The sequence below is a fragment of the Auxenochlorella protothecoides genome, assembly GCF_000733215.1.
Source record: "Auxenochlorella protothecoides strain 0710 unplaced genomic scaffold scaffold53, whole genome shotgun sequence".
NCBI lineage: Eukaryota > Viridiplantae > Chlorophyta > Trebouxiophyceae > Chlorellales > Chlorellaceae > Auxenochlorella > Auxenochlorella protothecoides.
Genome location: NW_011934321.1, coordinates 213,860 through 230,958, shown reverse-complemented (window position 1 = coordinate 230,958; position 17,099 = coordinate 213,860). Strand labels below are relative to the sequence as shown.

Here is a 17,099-nt window from a genome sequence, read left to right as displayed (position 1 = left end):
GGGGGGGAGTGTTGGGAGGGAGGGGGACGTGATGCGTGGGGCGGGATAACACCGCGCAGGCTGGGCATCCCGCTCCTCCTGCCGCCCCGGCGACACGAACCGACCCCCCTCTTCCCATCAGCCCACCTGGGGGCAGGGCATTGATGAAGAGGCAGGCCACCCAGTCGCGGTCGGGGCGCGCCTGGCAGCCCGGCCCCGGGCCCACGCCGGCGTGCTTGCCCGCCACACGCTCCCAGACGGCGGGCCGGCGCGCCTGCAGCAGCATGTGCATGACGCCCTGCTCTAGCGCCGCGCCGGCCATGTCGGCGTCATAGAAGTCGCGGGGCAGGCGGTGGGCCAGCAGGCCGGCCAGCGTCCAGTAGGCCGCCTCCTCCCGCGACAGGCCCATGACAGCCAGCAGGAAGCCGGCCAGCATGGCCAGCGGCCGCGGCGGGTGCAGCATGCCGCGGCTGGCGGCGGTGGCCAGGGCCAGACGGCGCACCGCCGCCGCGCCCTCGCGCCCGCCCACCGCCGGGTGGGAAGGCAGCACGTCCCAGGCCTCCGGGTCGGCGGCGGGGGCCAGCAGGCCGTGCCGGGCCAGCAGCGCCTCGTAGGCGCCGGCGCCCGCCGCGGCCTGCAGCGCGGCGCCGCCGGACAGGGCGGGCCACAGGTGGCCGCGCAGGGCGGGGGGGATGCCGTCCCGGGCCAGGGACTTGATGCGGCGGGGGGGATCGGCGGGGCTACGGCTGGCGGCGGCCACGGCCTCGGCGGCGGACACCCACGCCTTAGCCTGGCTCCCGCTCGCGGCTTCCCCCCGGAACGGCTCCCCTGCTGCCCTCCCGTCCACCAACACAGTCGCCAGAGGGAACCTGGGGGGGGGGGGAGACGGAGCGGGGATGGGGTTGGGTGCTTGTGCGAGGCGGGGCCCGTACGGTGCGCAGGGGACGTGCGGGACCTCCGGCCCGGCTCCCATGCCCCGCGGCGCGTACCCGCAGCTGTCCATTGCAGACGAAGACGGGTGACGGGGGGGCGGGAGGTTGAGAATCCAGTGTTATCACCATTCAAGGGAGAGCTCGAGACACGCGGGACGCGTGGCTGACGGGGTTGGGAGGGGAGGAGGACGGGGAAGCAGGGGCTCGGAAAGGCGAACAGTGAGTGTATGAAGGGCCTGGATCTTGCGGTATGTGGAGCTCGCCGGGAGGGGCTCGTGCCTGATGTCGGGGGGGATGGTGAGCCACCCCGATAAGCAGATTTGGGGGGAAGCTCCTCCAGGAGTCGACTTCCCTTTCTGGGTGAGGGGGGGTTATGGTCCGTGCTCATCGACTTGCAGACACTTGGGACCACTAGATACCTTTCTGGATGATGTTTTGGTATAAGATTTCAAGACCCACATTGCCTCTGGACTGTATACTCTTGTAGTATGCCCATCTTTCAGGCAGAATGATGTTATAACCCACCAACTATAGACATCCAAAACCGACCCTGGAGCGTATCTGTCGGTAGAAGGATTCATGGCATCCCTTTGACGAGTGTTGCGGGTATCGGAATGCTTCGAATGTCCCTTGCCAATAATCTGCGTGGAGGACATCTGCCATTTGCCAGTGGGGTTGAGCTGGTCGGAGCCGCAATCCGAAAAACCTTTGGATTTTGTGGTCACCGATTGATCGCCCTCGGTGACCATTCCCTTGCAAGTTCAGCAGTGACACCCTGCGTACCTGTAAGTTTCAAGGGTTGTTCCTTCCAGCATTTGAAGTCTAGAACCTGCGCGATGCCAGTCGGGACATTTTCGTGCAGCGCCGGACCGACCCGGGCACCAGTCTCTCTGGAGTTGGGTGCTGTGGCACGCTGCCACGCCCACCCTGATCAGGTATGACGTGCCTGCCCATGTAAAAGGTGATTACTGTCGGGTAATACTCTATCACTGCCCACCCGAGTTCTACCCCCTCTAACCCACCCACCCACTCCCACTTCATCACGACAAGACTCCAGCGGTGTCCCGTGCCAGCCCCATTTCTCGACGATGCCTGGGTCTGGCTCTCACAGTCCTCCCTGCCCTTCCATGGAAAGCGGTGAGATCCAGGACATGCATTGGTGCACTCGACGCTGTTCCCTGCATGCTTGTGAGAAGTGGACGACAATGCCTGGTCTCACCCTCTCAACTTCTCCACCTGGCAGGCAGCAGCTGAGACCCCTGGAATGTCCAACTACCTGAAGAAGAGGGCGCTTGAACCCCTGCGATACTACGTCCCCTCCCTCCTTCAGGCTCGGGATCAGCTGAGCGGCCTTGGCACCGTGATGAGTGAGCAGGGCCTGGGTTGGGACTGCGGAGACGCGTCGGCTCTCCCCCGGGCAACCTGCCAATGGTGCCCCCACGCCGTCCCCCACTCCCATCACCCTCCGCGCCTCACCCATTCCAACTCTCCATTGCCACTCTCCAGTCGAGGACGCCAAGGAGGCACGCTCCCGCCTGCGGACGGGAGCCTTTGCTGGTCTGCGCGAGGCAGTGAATGCGGTGGGGGAGTACACCAGCCGGGATGGAAAGCAGAGCACTGCCTTCTTGAGAAGCCTGGAGGACCTTGACTTCAGCATCTTCCAGGCTGTCAAGGGGCGGGACTCCATCGGCCCAGCCTCCCTGTCCAAGGTGTGTGGGGGGGCACTGGCATGTCATGCGCCGGCAAATGGAGGTTTTGCCGCCAAAGAGTTCCTGGTAATTGTGCTCACGCCAGAAGCATCCAAAACATGTGTGTCGTAGGTGGACCGTGCTGTGGCTGCGCTGGATGCCGTTCTGGCGGCTGTTCCAGGGGACGATCTGGACTATGGAAAGCGCATCGTCACGCAGCTGCGGGCGCCCCTGCCCCCTGTCTGAGCGTACTCTCGATTCTGCCGGCAGGCACCTGAGTATCTAGACGCTGTGACGCGGGGGTTGCCATGCTTACCCACCCGAACCAGGCACGAGACACCTCCAAACTTCCCCTCCTCTCAGCCTCATGATCTTTACAGGTGCATCAGAGCAGTGCGAGGTGCATCTCGAATCGCGTGAAGTTCAATGACAAGGGTTGAGGTCCCACGTTTGGGTGCCATGGTTGCAATGGGTCGGGCATGGGAAGGGGGCCTGCTTGCCAGACCCTGGGCCCAAGAGAGTGAGGTCAGGAAAAGGCGCACTACAGTCAGTCAGGGCAAGGGTTTGGAGGGGGCGTTGGGTGGGGTCCCGTCAGATGCCAGCGGGAGGTTTTCCCTCCAGAGGTTTGCTCGAAGACAGTCGATCCCTGCTGAACGGTCAGATTGGCAGCTGGTGCGTCAGAGGTCTGACCACCCCCTGCTCAGACCTGGTCGGGGGCAAACCTGCTGATGCGCTGCCCGGGCCTCATGCTGCAACTCCGCGCCACATGCCCCTGCGGCTGCCCCAGTGAGCCGGCGAGCAGGAGGGGCGCATGCTGCGCCAGGGCCGGCGGCGGACCCCATGACGCCATCTGTGGGGGCCCGACCTGGGGCGGGGCGCCCCGGGCCTGCACGCCGCAGTAGCCGCCGGGGGCGTGTAAGGGTGGGTGGTAGCCGGCGGGCAAGTAGCCGCTGGCGTCCACGAAGTGGCCGCCGCCCAGGGCGCCCATGCCTGGGGCGTACCCTTGGTAGCCCCCGGCGGTGAACACCGTCGTGCTTGCGGTGTAGGGCACCTGCAAGGTGGGGGGGGGGGCCAGGGGAGGCTTGGCCTGGCTGGGGTAGGTCAGGCCCTCGGCCTGGAACACCCGCGAGGCTGCCTGCGGGTGATGGGAGTCGGTGTGAGGGGGGGGGCATGGGGGAAGTGCGGGTGCGTCTGCGCTTCGGTTGGCCGGTGCACCTATACGGGCAGCACAGCAGCCCTGGGAGCGAATGCCCAGACAAGGTGACTCCTCTGCAGGACCATTCCTTCCTCGTGGCAGGAGCACAACAACTCCCCCGCCAAACTCCACAGTACCTGGGTGAGGCTGCCGCCATGCACGAGGCGCTGTGCATCCACGAGGGACCGCAGGGCCCGCTCCTGTGCCCGCCGGAGCGTCCGGCGCTGCCTGCAGGGAAGATCGGCAGGGGAGGCGAGGTGCAGTCAATGAGCGCTGCGGGGGCAGGGGTGGGGAAGGATGGCCCTGCAGGACCTTTTCCCACTTGCGACGACGCCGGGTCCCCCCCTGCCCCTCCCACCTCGCGTTCAGGCGGATGCTGCCGTCGGCATTCAGGCGCAGGGGCTGCGTTTTGGTCCGCTTAACACGACCCCTGCCCTCCTGCACGGGCGAGGGGGGGCCGCTGGCGCCCACAGCCAGCCCATAGGACATAAGGAGGGAGGCCAGCTCCACCAACTGCAGTGGGTTTGGGGTTTGTATATAAGGGGAAGTGGGAGAGTCGTTGTCAGGCAGTGTCTGGCCCTGCGGCATCACAGGCAAATGACAGCGTATGTCTTCCAAGAGTCTCTACGGCTGCACACCAGTCCCCCAGCACCCAGGCCCCGGCCGCACCTGCATCGGGGGCTCTGCCAGGCCCTGGGCCGTGCACAGGGAGGCCGCCAGGCCGTAGGCTGCCGGGGTCACCTCGATGGCGCCCGCCCCATCACGGCCCTGGGCGTCCTTTCCTCCCGGGGACAGCACGCCCTCGTCGGACAGCAGGGGTGCCTCCCCCTCCGCGTCCAGCTCCCCGGCGAAGAACTGGGCGAACATGGAGCGGCCGCTGGGGCTGCCGAGGGGCTCCCAGCCCTGCTCCAGGCCGCCGGCATGGTCCTGGATGGAGGCACGGGGCGAGCCGGGGAGCGGGTAGAAGAGGGACTGGACCAGGGGACGGGTGAGGGGGCTGGCCGTGCCGGATGACCCGCTGGTCTTGCTGGCGGGAAACATGGAGGCGTCGGACGCATTGCTCCCGGGGCTCCCGTAGTGCTGCTGGCTCTGCTGACACTGCGCGGCCTGCTCCTGCCCCTGCGGTGGGAGGGGGTGGGGGGTGGGGCCGATGCAGGCAAGGCAGTGGAGGCTGCTCCGTCAGGCAGAATTTCTAGGTTGCAAGAACACAGAGTCTGGTCTCCATCCCATTTTGACTGTGGCAACCTGGCCCCGCCCCAAGCTCTCAGAGCTGCGGCACCTGACTTGCCCAGGGCGCGCCATTCCTGCCGTCCACGATCGTCGGGGGGTGGTGGGCTATCCACGTGTGTGTCGGACTTGGTGTGCACACGCCCTGACTAGGAGTGAATGGCACTGTGGAGTGGGGGAGGGGTGGGGGTGGGTCCTCTGCCACGCTCCGAGCGTGAGCCGCCTTGGCGGCTCCCCTCTCGATAAGCGACCTTCAAGATCTTCCCCCTCCGCCGAAATTGCGAGGGATGCGAGTAGCGTGCACACCAGGACCTCAACCAAGGCCTACACTAGCGTCAAAACGTCATTAAAATCTCACCTTTGTCTAGTGTCGCGAGTACGTCGCGCTGCGAGATGACAGTCTTGATGGGTTTCATCCGCTCCGACTGCGGGGCGAATGGTCTCGGTGTCACCGTCGAGGCGGAAGCCTTGGAGGTGTGGGGGTCCTTGCTCGGTGTCAGAGCACGCAAGTACCATATTGCTGCCAGATCTGGCGCGATACGCATCGGCGCAATGGCCTGGGATCCCGATGCGCGGGGGTGCAGTTGAGAAACCGTTGCCCACCCGAGGCCCAACCCGACACCATGTCTCACCGGGAGAAACGGGGTCGCATCGACCCGCAGGTCCCCGGATCTGGTCAAGTCGAGGCTATAGTCGTCTTCCATCGCGGCGCATGCGGCATGCTCCGTGAAAGCGGTATAAGTGAAGCGGGAGTTGTTGCCCCAATGACAACTTCCAGGCTTTCCACTCCGTGCTGCGGCGTGCTATGATCCCGCAGATCGCTCGAATGGTTTTCTCGCTCCACCTCGCACGACCGCATGCCAGGCATACAACAGTGAAGTCGGTGCATTTACATCTCAAAGCGTTGAAGTATGGCAGCATAATGCAGGCACTGGCCCACATCCGACCCTGTGGCACCGTCACTTCTCGGTCCGGGGCAGACGGTCCCGGGCTGCAATGGTCGACATTCCGCAATCGCCAGTGTCGAGCATCACATGACAGGGGTACAAAGGGGTACCCAGGATCTTGGCATCCAGAATCAGCTCCACTCAGAGCGAGTGGCCGTTGTGCAGCAGCGGGCGCAAGCATTGCAGAGCTGGCGGAGAGTGCAGAACCAACTCAGGTTCTCACCTCCATCCTCTTCACCGCGTCTGCCGCCGCCCTCACCATAGTAACACTCGGGGTACGATGGCGCTGCCATGCATACTCTGGAGGAATGTATGGCTGGGATGCAGGTCTCTTCTGCTCTTCTATCCCAGAAGCTTGCGAGTTCCCATTTGCAGTTTTAAGTCGAGACAGATTATCTGCACAGGTGGCGTACTTGTCAATCGCGACGTGGCTGGACCAACGAGCGGAAGAGCAGGATAGGAAGGGGAGGCCAATTGGCTCTGGATCCATGTCCGCCTCGGCGAGGTGCGGGAGAAGGAGGATGGTATTAGAAAGGACCATGCCCTTGGTCCGCCAACATGCACCATAGCAATCTTCAAGGCGCAAGCCATTGCATCCCTCACGCAGTGCCGAGAAGAAGGCGCCTCGCAAGAGCCCATCCACGGCTGCCACGGCCAAGGGCTTTGGGCGACGCTCCCCGGCGGAGCGGACGGCAGGAGGGTCAAAGGACTGACGAGGCTGAGCGTTGCGCAGTGAATGGCCACCCAAGAAGACAAGGTGTTCTGGCCTGCAATCCTTGTCACTTTGCCCCCAATGTTATAGAGTCTTGGCCTGCTCGTCCACAAAGCTGGACTTGCTGCCTGGTAAGCAACGTATGCAGCACCGCGGCATGCACCTTTAATTTAATCATCAGTCGTCCTCGGCTCTATCCCAGAACGCGACCCCCCCCGCCTTTGACCCCGTGACGATGGGGGCGCCGATGGGGCTCCAGGCCAGCGCCGTGACTGGGGAGGCAGCCTGGCGCGCGCTCAGCCGGCTGGGGGCTGTGCCGGGCTTGGTCAGGTCCCAGATCAGCACTGAGCCATCGGCGGAGCCGGCTGCTGCATGGTGCTCGTCGGCGCTGCAAAGGATTTGAAGGGTTGTGAGAGTGTACTGTCATTGCGCCAGGTAGTGGTTCCGAGGCAGGCACAGGGAACGGCGACAAGGTATAGCCGTCAAGCATGCTCACCAGCTATTGCTGACTGAGTCGACGGGCAGAGCAGACCTCAAGTGCACACTCCAGCATGTGAAGGGCAGACCCGATTGTGCGTACACGCGGCTGCGCCCGCCGTCGACTCCTTGCTTGGAGAGCCGCTCCACTCCACCCTCTCCCCTCTCCCCTGGCCATTACCCCCCTCCTCAACACCCCCATGACCCTCACCTGAGCGCCACGACCGACCAGGCGCCCCCCACGTTGAAGTGTCGGCTGGTGAGCGTGCATTGCACGCGTAGGGCCCTCAGGTCCACCACCCGCACCACATTGTCCTTGCCCGCAGTCAGCGCCATCACTGCGGAAGGGGGGGGGTCGATTCTAGGTGTTTGGTTAAAATAAAGACTGTGCACAGCAGAGAGCTCTGATGACGGCCCCCAAAGGAGGAGGGCTTTGTTTGCCGGGATGCTCGGCAGTTGCCGCTGGGGGGCCGCTGGGACCTCAACAACCAGCCAGTCCTTGCCCCTCTTGTACATGGGCAGGCGTGCAGAGGCCCCGCAACAGCATGGCCCCCAAACCCCCACACGGTGCCAGGCGCCGCTCGGACGCACAGGGGCAGCCCAGCCACCCCCCCAGCCACCCGCTCACCTCCCGAGGGCCCCACGTCCAGGGCGCAGACCTGACCCCCGTGCAGGCCCGCCACCTCGCTGACCTGGCGGCCGCTGGCGGCGTCCCACAGGCGCAGCGCGCCGTCGAAGTGCGCGGAGGCCAGGCCGGCGGCTCCGCTGGCCCAGGCCACGGCGTTGCAGGTGGAGTGGCACATGAGCGTGCGCGTGCAGAAGCCGCGGTCCAGGCCCCACAGCTTGATGGTGCGGTCGGCGGCGCAAGAGGCCACCAGCGCGGCGTCGGCGGGCGAGGCGGCCACGCCCGTCACGCGCCCCGCGTGCCCCGTCAGCGATGCGGCCAGGCGCCCCGTGTCGGCGGCCCAGACGCGGAGCGCGGAGCGAGACTCCGCGCCCACCACGGAGCGGCCGTCCTGGGTCCAGGCCACGCTGTTCAGGCCCTCAAACGCACCCTGTGTGGTTTGGGGGTGTGGGGGTGGGTGGGATTGAGGTGGGGTTCGGGGTGGACAACAGCTGGGCTTGGATGATTTCAACCCTAGGCCGTGTTTTAGGAGGGGAAGGGGGTCTTTTGTGGGCGCAATTGCAGAGGCGACAAGGAGGGACTGGTTGGGCAAAGTGGGCAGAGAAGCCACAGGACGTTTGCTCTTTATTGCAGCGCGGCCGCAATTTGCTCGCCCCGCGACGGGCCACAACCTCATCCAGACTCGAAGCGCCCGCCCGCCCCCCCTCTTTCCTCCTCTATTTCCCCTCGCCGGGCCCCACATGGAGCGTGGCCATGGGCGCACTCCCCTCCGCGATGGCGTCCCACAGCTTCACGGTCTTGTCGGCGCCGCAGGACGCCAGCGCCGTCCCCGCGCGGTTGAAGGCCAGGCCAAAGCAGCCGGCGCCGTGCGCCTCGGGCACGCTGCGCGCCAGCATAGCCGGCAGCGCATCCGCCGCGGCCTCGCCCAGGCTCAGGCCCCGCGCCGCCCTCTCCAGAGAGGCCACTGCGGCGCCGGGGCCCGCGGCGCGCGCCTGGGCGCTCGCGCTGGCGAGCAGCTCGGCGGCCTGACGCTTGGCGGAGGTGAGCTGTAAGAGGGGGGTTATACGGGGAGTCAGGGAGTGAGAGGGGGCTTGCATGGTTCTGGTGCAGCTCGGGGAGGCTGTGCCTGCCTCTTCGCCACTCTTCAAGAACCACCCATGCATAACAGCCACCAAACGGCGACTTCTCAGCAGCAGGGCCCATCGTCATATGGGCTCCCTTATATCACATACCATCCTCCATCCCATAGAGCCCTCAAGGCCTTGATACACTCCCAAGATACCATTTCCTCGCCCTGGCGGTTGATGTCGTTCATGCGCTCAATCTCAGCCTCCTTGAGCTCCACCAGGCGTCTGGCCAGGGCCGCATTGTCAGCCTCCAGCGCTGCCGCCCGAGCCGCGGATACGGTGGCGTCGTTCCTTTGCGCCTGCACAAGGAGGGTCAAGGGTGTGGGGGATTGCGGGCGGTGAGCCGTCCTCAAGCTTTTATGTGGCTGGGGAGCCACCACGGCGCACCCAGCATGCCAACATTTGATATCTTCTTCTGCCCATCAGCCAGCCATCTGCCTTGGGAGTGCCAGCTGTGCATGAAGCAGGGTCCCAGACTGAATGGCTCCTCCACATCAGGCCAAAGCCGGGCCCCACCTCTGCCTCCTTGCCGGCCATGGCCACGCTTTCTTCCAGTCGCTCCACTTCGCCGCGCAGGGCTCTAACCTGGTCCCTCAGCGTGCGGATCGCTGCCTCCGCTTCCTTAATCTCCCGAGTCTGCTGCTCATTGATGTCGCGTACGACCTGGAGGTAGGTGGAAGGGATGGCATTTGTAGAGTGGAGCAGGGTGCTTGCACTGGACCTGCACAGGTGCGGCCCTATATGAGCCATGAAGCAGTTGACACCAATGAACACCCCATCCCACATCCCCCAGCCTCGTCTCGTGACCGCATTTCTATCCACCACTACTGCCAAGGAAGCCTCACGCTGAGCTGCTGTGTGACCTGCAAGCTGGACTCCGCCAGCATCGCCTTGTCCTTGTAGGCCGCCGTCAGGTCTGTCTCCGTGCGAGTCAGCACGGCCTGCAGTGCTGCAAACTGGTCCAAAAAGGAAAACGGAAGAGCGGTGTCATTATGGGTTGACAAATTACCAAAGCGTTTGCTGGGAAGACTGAGTCTGCGCCTTTGGACCAACTCGCAGTCAGCTCCAGCGCAAAACTACTTCCATGCCCACCTCCTCCTGCGTCACTGCTCCACGTTTGGCAGCCTCGAGGGCGCGTAGCAGGGTGTCATTCTCAGCGCGAGCCTCATTGGCTTCTCTGTCGAGCTGCGCTGCCCTCACCTGCACGCAGAGGAACAGGGGAAGCCAGGCAATGGGGCTATGCGCGCTGCAAGATGTCGTGGCTCAGTTTGATGTGAGAGTGCTGAGTAAGACACCACACACATACATGCGACTCCTGTGCTCGTTGCAGTACAGCTGCATAGTCGTCAACTATGGCCTGGAATGGTGCTGTCTGGGACCTCCACAAGGTGACGATCTGGGAAGCCAGCTGGGCCTCCAGGTGCGAGGGATCCGACACACTCATCCCTTCCTTATCGCAATGTGTGTGTGTAATCTCAATGGAACAAGCCCATGGGAACTCTCCTTCGTCTGGGAGGAGCGGTGTCGTCAGGGGCGGAGGACTTGGAAGTGATCTGATGCACGAGGACAGAGCGCAAGATGTCGATGCCCATCTCAGCGCCAGAGAGCGCTGAGTGATGCTGCTTCTGGCGTTGCGCGCATGGTTGCTGTACGGGCTCATGTAGCACTCCTACGTTATCAAGCGGTGGCCTGAGTTTTGGCGCCCGGAACCCTCCATGTGAGATCCTTGGATCCAACACTTGTGCCGCGCTGCTCGTCCATCAAGTTTGACATCATAGGCTGTTCTGGGTTTTCACATGGTGGAGTCTATTCCCAAAATCCAGAGACTGAGCCAGCCGGGCTGCAGCTGCTGCTGAAGTGACCCAGCACCAGGCTCTGCACGCTCAGGATTCCGAGGCGAGAGTCGGAATCCAGTGCAGCAATGCAGCAAACGAGTGATACTACTGTGGAGCGACCAGCGAGCACATCTGGTCTCCAGTTCCGACTTCACCCGGTACGGCTCGATCACTTCCACCAAGGTGCCAGTACAGGAAACACATGCGATCCCGATGCCATTGGCCCTCCCCTTGTTTTCATCACAGCTCGTCCTCATAAGCATCAGCGATCAGTGCACCCGAGCACGGCAGAATCCGTCAGCTCCGTCCACATCGTCTTCGGACCACCCCAGCCGGGTATACGGGTGCTTGCTGGGCGAGCAGTCTGGCAGGAATGTCGACATCAGCAACTCCTTCGAGCTGCGGGTCGCCTCACACAGCATCGACCTGGAATTTTTGCAGAAAAGGGCGGATCAATGTGAGGAGGGCTTGAGAGGGGTTAGGGTCTGATGGAGAACCGCATCCTCAACCCTGCAGGTACACCATTAGCAATCTCACATCCAACCATCAGGCTCACGCACCTTGACATTTGCCGTTCCGCCTCAGATAAACAAGTGTTCCCCACCTTGGACATTGTGGGCTGGTACAGCTCATCCTCAGAGGGTCCCCTCCCAGAGGACCTGGGGCCCCACGCGCAGGCAAGCCTGCCACTGCCAGTCTTGGACATGGCGAGGCGTGTTGTGCAATGAGATTCCTTCTATGGCCACATACCTCCTCAGAGCTTCGTATGTTCACGCCGCAAGATTCTTTTCTTCCTGAAATCTCGCATTCGTCACATTGTCCACCTACCCTCGACTGTGCAGATATCCCGGCTGAATGAGACGCCAGTGTACCTGGTGATGAATCCCTCACTGGCGACGCAGAGCTCTGTCCTTCCTGTTGGCCTCTTCGAGACGGGTGAGGGGTTGTGAGAAGGGTCACATCAATCGCTGGATCCATTCTGTGTCCGGCGTCTGGGGCAACGCTCGCATGGACCTCGCATGCAGATACATCATCCTCGGCATGCCGAAACAATGTGAGTCTCCCCCCCCCCCGCGCAGAGGTCCATCATGTGGACAAACAGCACTCCACCACCTTTGTCAAGTCTGCCTTCACCGTGGAGGCGAGTGGAGGAGGCCAAGCGAACCTAGGACGTAGTGCAGCATCCAGCCACCCACGACCCGCACGTCGCTCCGGCATGTTCTCATCAGGGCCGGTCAACACTTCCCTGCTTTCCTCCCTTGCAGACCTCCGAGGCGGAGCGGGTGGGCGTAGCCCAGGTGGCGCAGCTCCTGCCCAGCGGCGCCTCTGCCGGCTCTGGGCAGCGTGAGTGGAGAGCGGAGCGCGGGGATCAGGTCGTGCTGGTACTGCCGGTCAGTGGGCGGCGTGCCGCAGACCTCCCCCACCCCCCCGCCCCCCCCCCCCCCCCCCCCCGCCGCTGGGCCACCCATACGCTGCCTCCCCCAGCCACTCACCCCCACACCCCCACCGAAACCCTGTCTCGCAGTGAGCGCGCAGCTGAGCGGCACGCTGAGCGCGCTGGACATGCTGATGGAGCGGGTCCGCAGCGTGCACAGCGTGATGCAGCGCATGGCGGCGGGGGAGGTGCCCTTCGACGCCGACGTCGCCCGGGGGGCGGCCGCGCTGGCTTCGGGGCTCCCGGCCCTGGGCGACCTGGCGGCCCTGCGCCAGGAAGTTTCAGGCGAGGCCGACGTGCTCATGATGGTGCTAGCTGCCGCGGTGACCAAGGGCTCCGGAGCAGGCACGTCGGGAGTTGGATGGGGCCTGGGGATCTCGGGCGGGCTGGCACGCACGCGGGACAGCGTCTGCTTCCGCTCTCAGGATCGAGCGGAGATCCCCGCTGTGGCCCTCCATTCCAAACCAAACCACACTGCTGCCGCCTCAACCATGACCCCATCCCCCGCCTCCGCACGCAGCCGCGGAGATGATCAACAGGTACAATCTGGCCTACGATCGGACTGGTGCTGCCGGCATCAGCAAGCGCCTGACCGTGCCTCCCACGGGGGGCGCAACCCGCTCGCCCTCAGAGCCGCTGATCACCCCCTGAGCCCTGCCCCTGCCCTGCCCTTCCCTGCCCTCCCTCGAAAACGCTCTTTCATCGCTGTGAGGCTCGCAGGCACACACACGTGTCACCAGAGCACACTCGCCATGCCTGCCTGCGGGGGGGGAGGTGACGGCACCGGGCTGCGGGCATGCAAGCCGGGGGTCGGCACACGCACGGCCAGCTTCAGGCCAGGGATGGGAAGGCGGCAGTGTCCTCCACATTGATGGAGGCGCCCTGGTGGGCGGGGCGCGGCGCAGCCCCGCGCCCGCCCCGGCCGCCCTCGAAGCGGCCTCCGCCCCGGCCGCCCTCGAAGCGGCCTCCGCCCCGGCCGCCCTCGAAGCGGCCTCCGCCCCGGCCGCCCTCGAAGCGCCCGCCGCCGCGGCCGCCCTCGAAGCGCCCGCCGCGGCCGCCGCGGCCACCGGCCGGGGGCCCGCGCGGCGCGTCGTCGCCCGCGATCCTGAAGCCGACGTCCTTGACCAGCTCCTTCTGCTTCAGCTCCTTGTCGCGGCCGCCCTTGTTGGCGCCGATGGTCTTCACGTTCTTGTGCAGGTCCAGGCCGACATCCTCTTCCACCTTGGTGAAGGACTTCATGCCCTTGAACTGGTCCTTATCCACCACGTAGGTGGGGCCCTTGGCGGAGTTCAGGCTGGCGCGCTTGGCTGCCTGCTGCGCCTCGTAGGCCGACAGGGACAGCTGGCGCTCCTCCTCCTCGCGCTCGCGGCGGGCTGCCTCCGCAGCCTCCACCTCCTCGGGGGTGGGCTCTGGGGGGGGCGGGCGCTCGGCGGGCTCCTCGCCGGCGGCCTCAACCTCGGCGCCCCAGTTGCCGCGGCCGCCGCCGGACCGTTTCTCGGTCTCGTGCCCGCGGCCAGAGCCGTCGTGGCGGTCGTACTCGCGGCGACCGGAGCGGTCGCCGTCGCCGCGGCCGCGCCCGCCGCGCCCGCCACGCCCGCGCCCGGCGCCGCCGGAGCGCAGGGCGGGGGCAGACTCGGCGTCGAAGGCGCCGCCCTCCTCGTTGGCGCGAGGGGCGCGGGGTCCACGGCCTCCGAAACCGCCGCGGCCGCCGCCGCGAGGGGCCTCGCGGGTGTTGGTGCGGGCCACTGAGGATGGAGGGGGGGGGGAGGGAGTCGGAACGGGCTGGAAAGGGGGACCACATCGGCATCGCTGCCGGGACCTGCGCTGGCCAATCTGGAGTTTGGCATGGCGCAGAACAGGGCAGGGCAGGCTGTGAAGCGCATCGGGCACGGGCGATGCGATCACATCAGGCGGCCCCCGTGGCGCGCTGTGGCGCGATGGCGCCGCCCGGATACGGGACCCACCTGGCTTCGTCTCCTCCACCGGCTTTGGTGCAGGCTTCTGGGCCGCAGGAATGCGGGCCGCCAGGGCACTCACGTCCACGGTACCCTCATCATCCAGCAACGCGAAGGCGTTGGACGTGGCAACGCTCATGGCTGCCGTGCTCGTCCCTACCCTCCGGTTCAGAATTGCATAGCTGTGCCCAAGGATGTGGGCTACAAGCACTCGATTCTACTTGGTCGCCGAAAGAGGGAGGTGGTGGTCCCCAACCCCCTGCTGTGTAGCACTCAGCGAGCTTATAGATTGGGACATCCTGCAGGCCAAAGAAAGCAGGCCCAAATCTCGCTCCCACACTTGCCAGGGACCCCCAGCAGTGGCGCCCAGGTTCGAAGAGAGACAGAGTGTGGGTGTTCCACGCCTCCAATACCCTTTTGAAAAGCCAATTTGGTCAAAGCGGCCTACTTTACCATGCCAGGGCATCGAGATAGGCTGTGAGGCCGTCTCCACCTCTACCCTTCTTCCTGGTGCTTGGAGATCATTTGCCACAGCGTCCTTGGCATGTTGGCACAGCCATGCTCGGGTGAGTCTGTTCCTTGAACGTATTTATGGGTCATGGCTGACGCTGCCGATGACGCCTTGCTTCCTCGAGTCGCCTGCTCATGGTACCAGGGGTGCCCTCACCGTCCCTGCTCCCCCGCCCTGATTCCAGAGCACTGACCGCTGTGTTCTCACGAGCTGCTAGAGCCATGCCACTGGCTACTTTGCCCGTTCTAGGCACGACTGCCGCCGCCCAGCGGGCCGTTCCGTCTCGCGTTCCATGCCTCCGACGGTTCGCCATTACGGCTGGGGCCGGCAGGGTCCCAGACTCGGCACCCTCCCGCGCGCCCCCCTCCTCCTCCGATCTCCGCCAGCTCCGGGGCGTGGGTCGCACCTACGAAGCCCTACTCTCCGCGCATGCCATCGACAGCATCGCTGCGCTGCAGGACCTCTACCATACCAGCCTGGGTGCCAGCAAGGACGAGCTCCAGCGCTTCCTCGCCGTGAGTTGTGGGCGCGTGGATCTCATGGGTGCTCTGCCTGTGGCGTGTGGGGACGGGAAGGCCCGGTGCGTGGCCATGTGCTGGCTTGGGTGTGCGGAATATGTGATGGTGTGACTCTCCCCAAAGGCTGACTCTTTCCAGCTTCAGTGTATCAATCCGTTCGTGGTGTGGCTGCGTCACCCTCAGCCGATGATCTGTGGCCCGTTCCTCGGATGCTGTTTGTGCGCATTTCCAGGCCTCGGGCCGAGATTCAACACGCGCGCACACACAAACCACAGGAGGTGGTGGGCATCCGCAACTCGCACCACCGCCGCACTGTGGCGGAGCACGTGAGCGCGCTGACCTGGCAGGCGGAGGCGGAGCGCGCGCAGCGCGTGACCCTGGCCGTGGAGGGCAACATCGGCGCGGGCAAGTCCACCTTCCTCAACATCATGGCGGACCAGGCGCTGGAGCTGCAGGACATCATCGAGGTGGTGCCTGAGCCCGTGGAGGAGTGGCAGTCGGTGGCTGGAGCAGAGGGCGGGGAGGGCCCCGTCAACCTGCTGGACCGCTTCTACAAGGACCCCCAGCGCTACGCCTACACCTTCCAGCACTACGTCCTGCTCACTCGCATGCAAAAGGTGTGCCTGGCATGGTTTGGGAGGATGTGACTGTACTGGCTGGGGATGGTGGGGCCTTGTCATGAGACATCCTGGGGTTGGTGCAGGGTCTGGGCGGTGGTCGGGGCTGCTGATGCTTCAGGTGGGTGTGCACACAGTTCTACCGGTGCCATGAGGAGGCTGAACAGTTCCCCCCCCCATGTCTCATCAGGAGCGGGACTCCAGGAGCGGGCTCAAGCCGCTACGGGTGCTGGAGCGGTCCATCTTCAGCGACCGCATGGTCTTTGTGAGGGCCATGCACGAGAGCGGGTTCCTGCAAGACATGGAGGTCTCCATCTACGACTCCTGGTGCGTAGGCAGTTCTGGCATGGTCTGGCCAGGAGCCTGGGGTGGGGATCTGGGAGGAGGAATGTGGGCACCTATGCATGCAAGAGTTTGGGTTTCTGCTGTCTGGTGGGGCAGATTCTGCCGAGCTAGGTCCAGGGAGCAACGTGATCTTCACAGGAAGGCCGCATGGCCGCCCTGACTCCCATCCTTCCCCCTGGCCTGGCACTCAGCATGCCTCCTTTCCGCCTCACAAACACCACCTTGCGCCAGGTTTAATATGGAGATCGGGAACGACAAGCTGCTGACGCCCAACGGCTTCATCTACCTGAAGGCCAGCCCCGATACCTGCATCCAGCGCCTACGGCACCGGGCCCGGGCCGAGGAGGTGGGGGTGAGCGAGGAATACCTTGGCTCCCTGCATGACAAGCACGAGGACTGGCTGCACTTCGGGGCGCGCACGCTGTCAGAGGTGGTGGAGGCCCAGAGGCACATGCTGGAGACCGTGACACGTGAGCCAGGGAGTTGAGGATGGAGGTGAAGGGTTGGGGATTGGAAGGTGTCTTTGTGCCAGGGAGGCGGACGGCCGCAGCTAGTGAGAGTCCCCATCTGAAGTGATCTCCGCCCTGAAGCACTTTGGAAGTTTCATGGCGCGACTCATGTGGCCAGTCTTGCTTGGCGCCTGCCCTGCACGAACATTACTTGCCAATTGGATAGCCCACCCTCACAATACTCAATTGTAGGCCTGCGACGGGACAAGCAGGGCCACCGGACGAGCCCCATCCTGGAGGCCGCGACCATGGAGGAGGGCGGGGAGGCGTCGCGCCTGCGGTTCACCCAGCCAGCCTGGCTGGTGGACGCGCCGGCCAGCATCAAGGGCAATGTGAGTTTGTTATCTGTAGTTGCCGGTGGTTTCGTGTGGTTGTATCGTGTGCTGAGATGGAGAGGTTGGGCTGATCAGTGGGCGTCAGTCCATGCTCATTCTCAACCAAGTACCAGCTGGCCCTGCACCTGGG

General features: G+C 64.7%; 9 protein-coding genes across 9 annotated transcripts in view; 4 read left to right on the top strand and 5 right to left on the bottom strand.

Moving 5' to 3' along the window:
* The window catches only part of F751_4517 (Growth hormone-regulated TBC protein 1-A), a gene marked incomplete at both ends in the record, with an annotated part of 2,337 nt that extends 1,355 nt beyond the window's left edge, over nucleotides 1–982 (bottom strand). The window contains 3 exons of the mRNA XM_011401912.1: nucleotides 127–449; nucleotides 648–848; nucleotides 969–982. Of these exons, the coding sequence (XP_011400214.1) occupies nucleotides 127–449; nucleotides 648–848; nucleotides 969–982 (538 nt within the window). The remainder of the gene's footprint in view (nucleotides 1–126; nucleotides 450–647; nucleotides 849–968) is intronic.
* A 1,193-nt stretch (nucleotides 983–2,175) lies between these two features.
* Nucleotides 2,176–2,845, top strand: F751_4516 (hypothetical protein; the record flags this gene model as incomplete). Its single annotated transcript, XM_011401911.1, has 3 exons — nucleotides 2,176–2,278; nucleotides 2,418–2,620; nucleotides 2,732–2,845. The coding sequence occupies 3 exons, from the start codon at nucleotides 2,176–2,178 to the stop codon at nucleotides 2,843–2,845; spliced, it is 420 nt and encodes a 139-aa protein (XP_011400213.1).
* A 454-nt stretch (nucleotides 2,846–3,299) lies between these two features.
* On the bottom strand, nucleotides 3,300–5,725 carry F751_4515 (hypothetical protein; the record flags this gene model as incomplete). The annotated part of the gene is made up of 6 exons (XM_011401910.1): nucleotides 3,300–3,734; nucleotides 3,932–4,022; nucleotides 4,153–4,307; nucleotides 4,464–4,913; nucleotides 5,074–5,186; nucleotides 5,380–5,725. The coding sequence occupies 6 exons, from the start codon at nucleotides 5,723–5,725 to the stop codon at nucleotides 3,300–3,302; spliced, it is 1,590 nt and encodes a 529-aa protein (XP_011400212.1).
* Nucleotides 5,726–6,857: 1,132 nt separating this feature from the next.
* Nucleotides 6,858–8,678, bottom strand: F751_4514 (Protein tipD; the record flags this gene model as incomplete). Its single annotated transcript, XM_011401909.1, has 4 exons — nucleotides 6,858–7,068; nucleotides 7,369–7,495; nucleotides 7,786–8,212; nucleotides 8,523–8,678. 4 exons carry the CDS (start codon nucleotides 8,676–8,678, stop codon nucleotides 6,858–6,860), a joined length of 921 nt encoding a protein of 306 aa, XP_011400211.1.
* A 323-nt stretch (nucleotides 8,679–9,001) lies between these two features.
* On the bottom strand, nucleotides 9,002–10,353 carry F751_4513 (hypothetical protein; the record flags this gene model as incomplete). Its single annotated transcript, XM_011401908.1, has 5 exons — nucleotides 9,002–9,208; nucleotides 9,426–9,572; nucleotides 9,755–9,865; nucleotides 10,002–10,109; nucleotides 10,216–10,353. 5 exons carry the CDS (start codon nucleotides 10,351–10,353, stop codon nucleotides 9,002–9,004), a joined length of 711 nt encoding a protein of 236 aa, XP_011400210.1.
* On the top strand, nucleotides 10,262–10,522 carry F751_4512 (hypothetical protein; the record flags this gene model as incomplete). Its single annotated transcript, XM_011401907.1, has 1 exon — nucleotides 10,262–10,522. The coding sequence occupies one exon, from the start codon at nucleotides 10,262–10,264 to the stop codon at nucleotides 10,520–10,522; it is 261 nt and encodes an 86-aa protein (XP_011400209.1).
* A 308-nt stretch (nucleotides 10,523–10,830) lies between these two features.
* Nucleotides 10,831–12,830, top strand: F751_4511 (COP9 signalosome complex subunit 6a; the record flags this gene model as incomplete). Its single annotated transcript, XM_011401906.1, has 4 exons — nucleotides 10,831–10,902; nucleotides 12,010–12,088; nucleotides 12,270–12,535; nucleotides 12,708–12,830. 4 exons carry the CDS (start codon nucleotides 10,831–10,833, stop codon nucleotides 12,828–12,830), a joined length of 540 nt encoding a protein of 179 aa, XP_011400208.1.
* A 180-nt stretch (nucleotides 12,831–13,010) lies between these two features.
* Nucleotides 13,011–14,273, bottom strand: F751_4510 (hypothetical protein; the record flags this gene model as incomplete). Its single annotated transcript, XM_011401905.1, has 3 exons — nucleotides 13,011–13,061; nucleotides 13,296–13,588; nucleotides 14,144–14,273. The coding sequence occupies 3 exons, from the start codon at nucleotides 14,271–14,273 to the stop codon at nucleotides 13,011–13,013; spliced, it is 474 nt and encodes a 157-aa protein (XP_011400207.1).
* Nucleotides 14,274–14,866: 593 nt separating this feature from the next.
* F751_4509 (putative deoxycytidine kinase) overlaps nucleotides 14,867–17,099 on the top strand; it is a gene marked incomplete at both ends in the record, with an annotated part of 3,954 nt that continues 1,721 nt past the window's right edge. Inside the window, 6 exons of the mRNA XM_011401904.1 lie at nucleotides 14,867–14,932; nucleotides 15,032–15,160; nucleotides 15,439–15,780; nucleotides 15,971–16,107; nucleotides 16,357–16,595; nucleotides 16,827–16,966. Of these exons, the coding sequence (XP_011400206.1) occupies nucleotides 14,867–14,932; nucleotides 15,032–15,160; nucleotides 15,439–15,780; nucleotides 15,971–16,107; nucleotides 16,357–16,595; nucleotides 16,827–16,966 (1,053 nt within the window). The remainder of the gene's footprint in view (nucleotides 14,933–15,031; nucleotides 15,161–15,438; nucleotides 15,781–15,970; nucleotides 16,108–16,356; nucleotides 16,596–16,826; nucleotides 16,967–17,099) is intronic.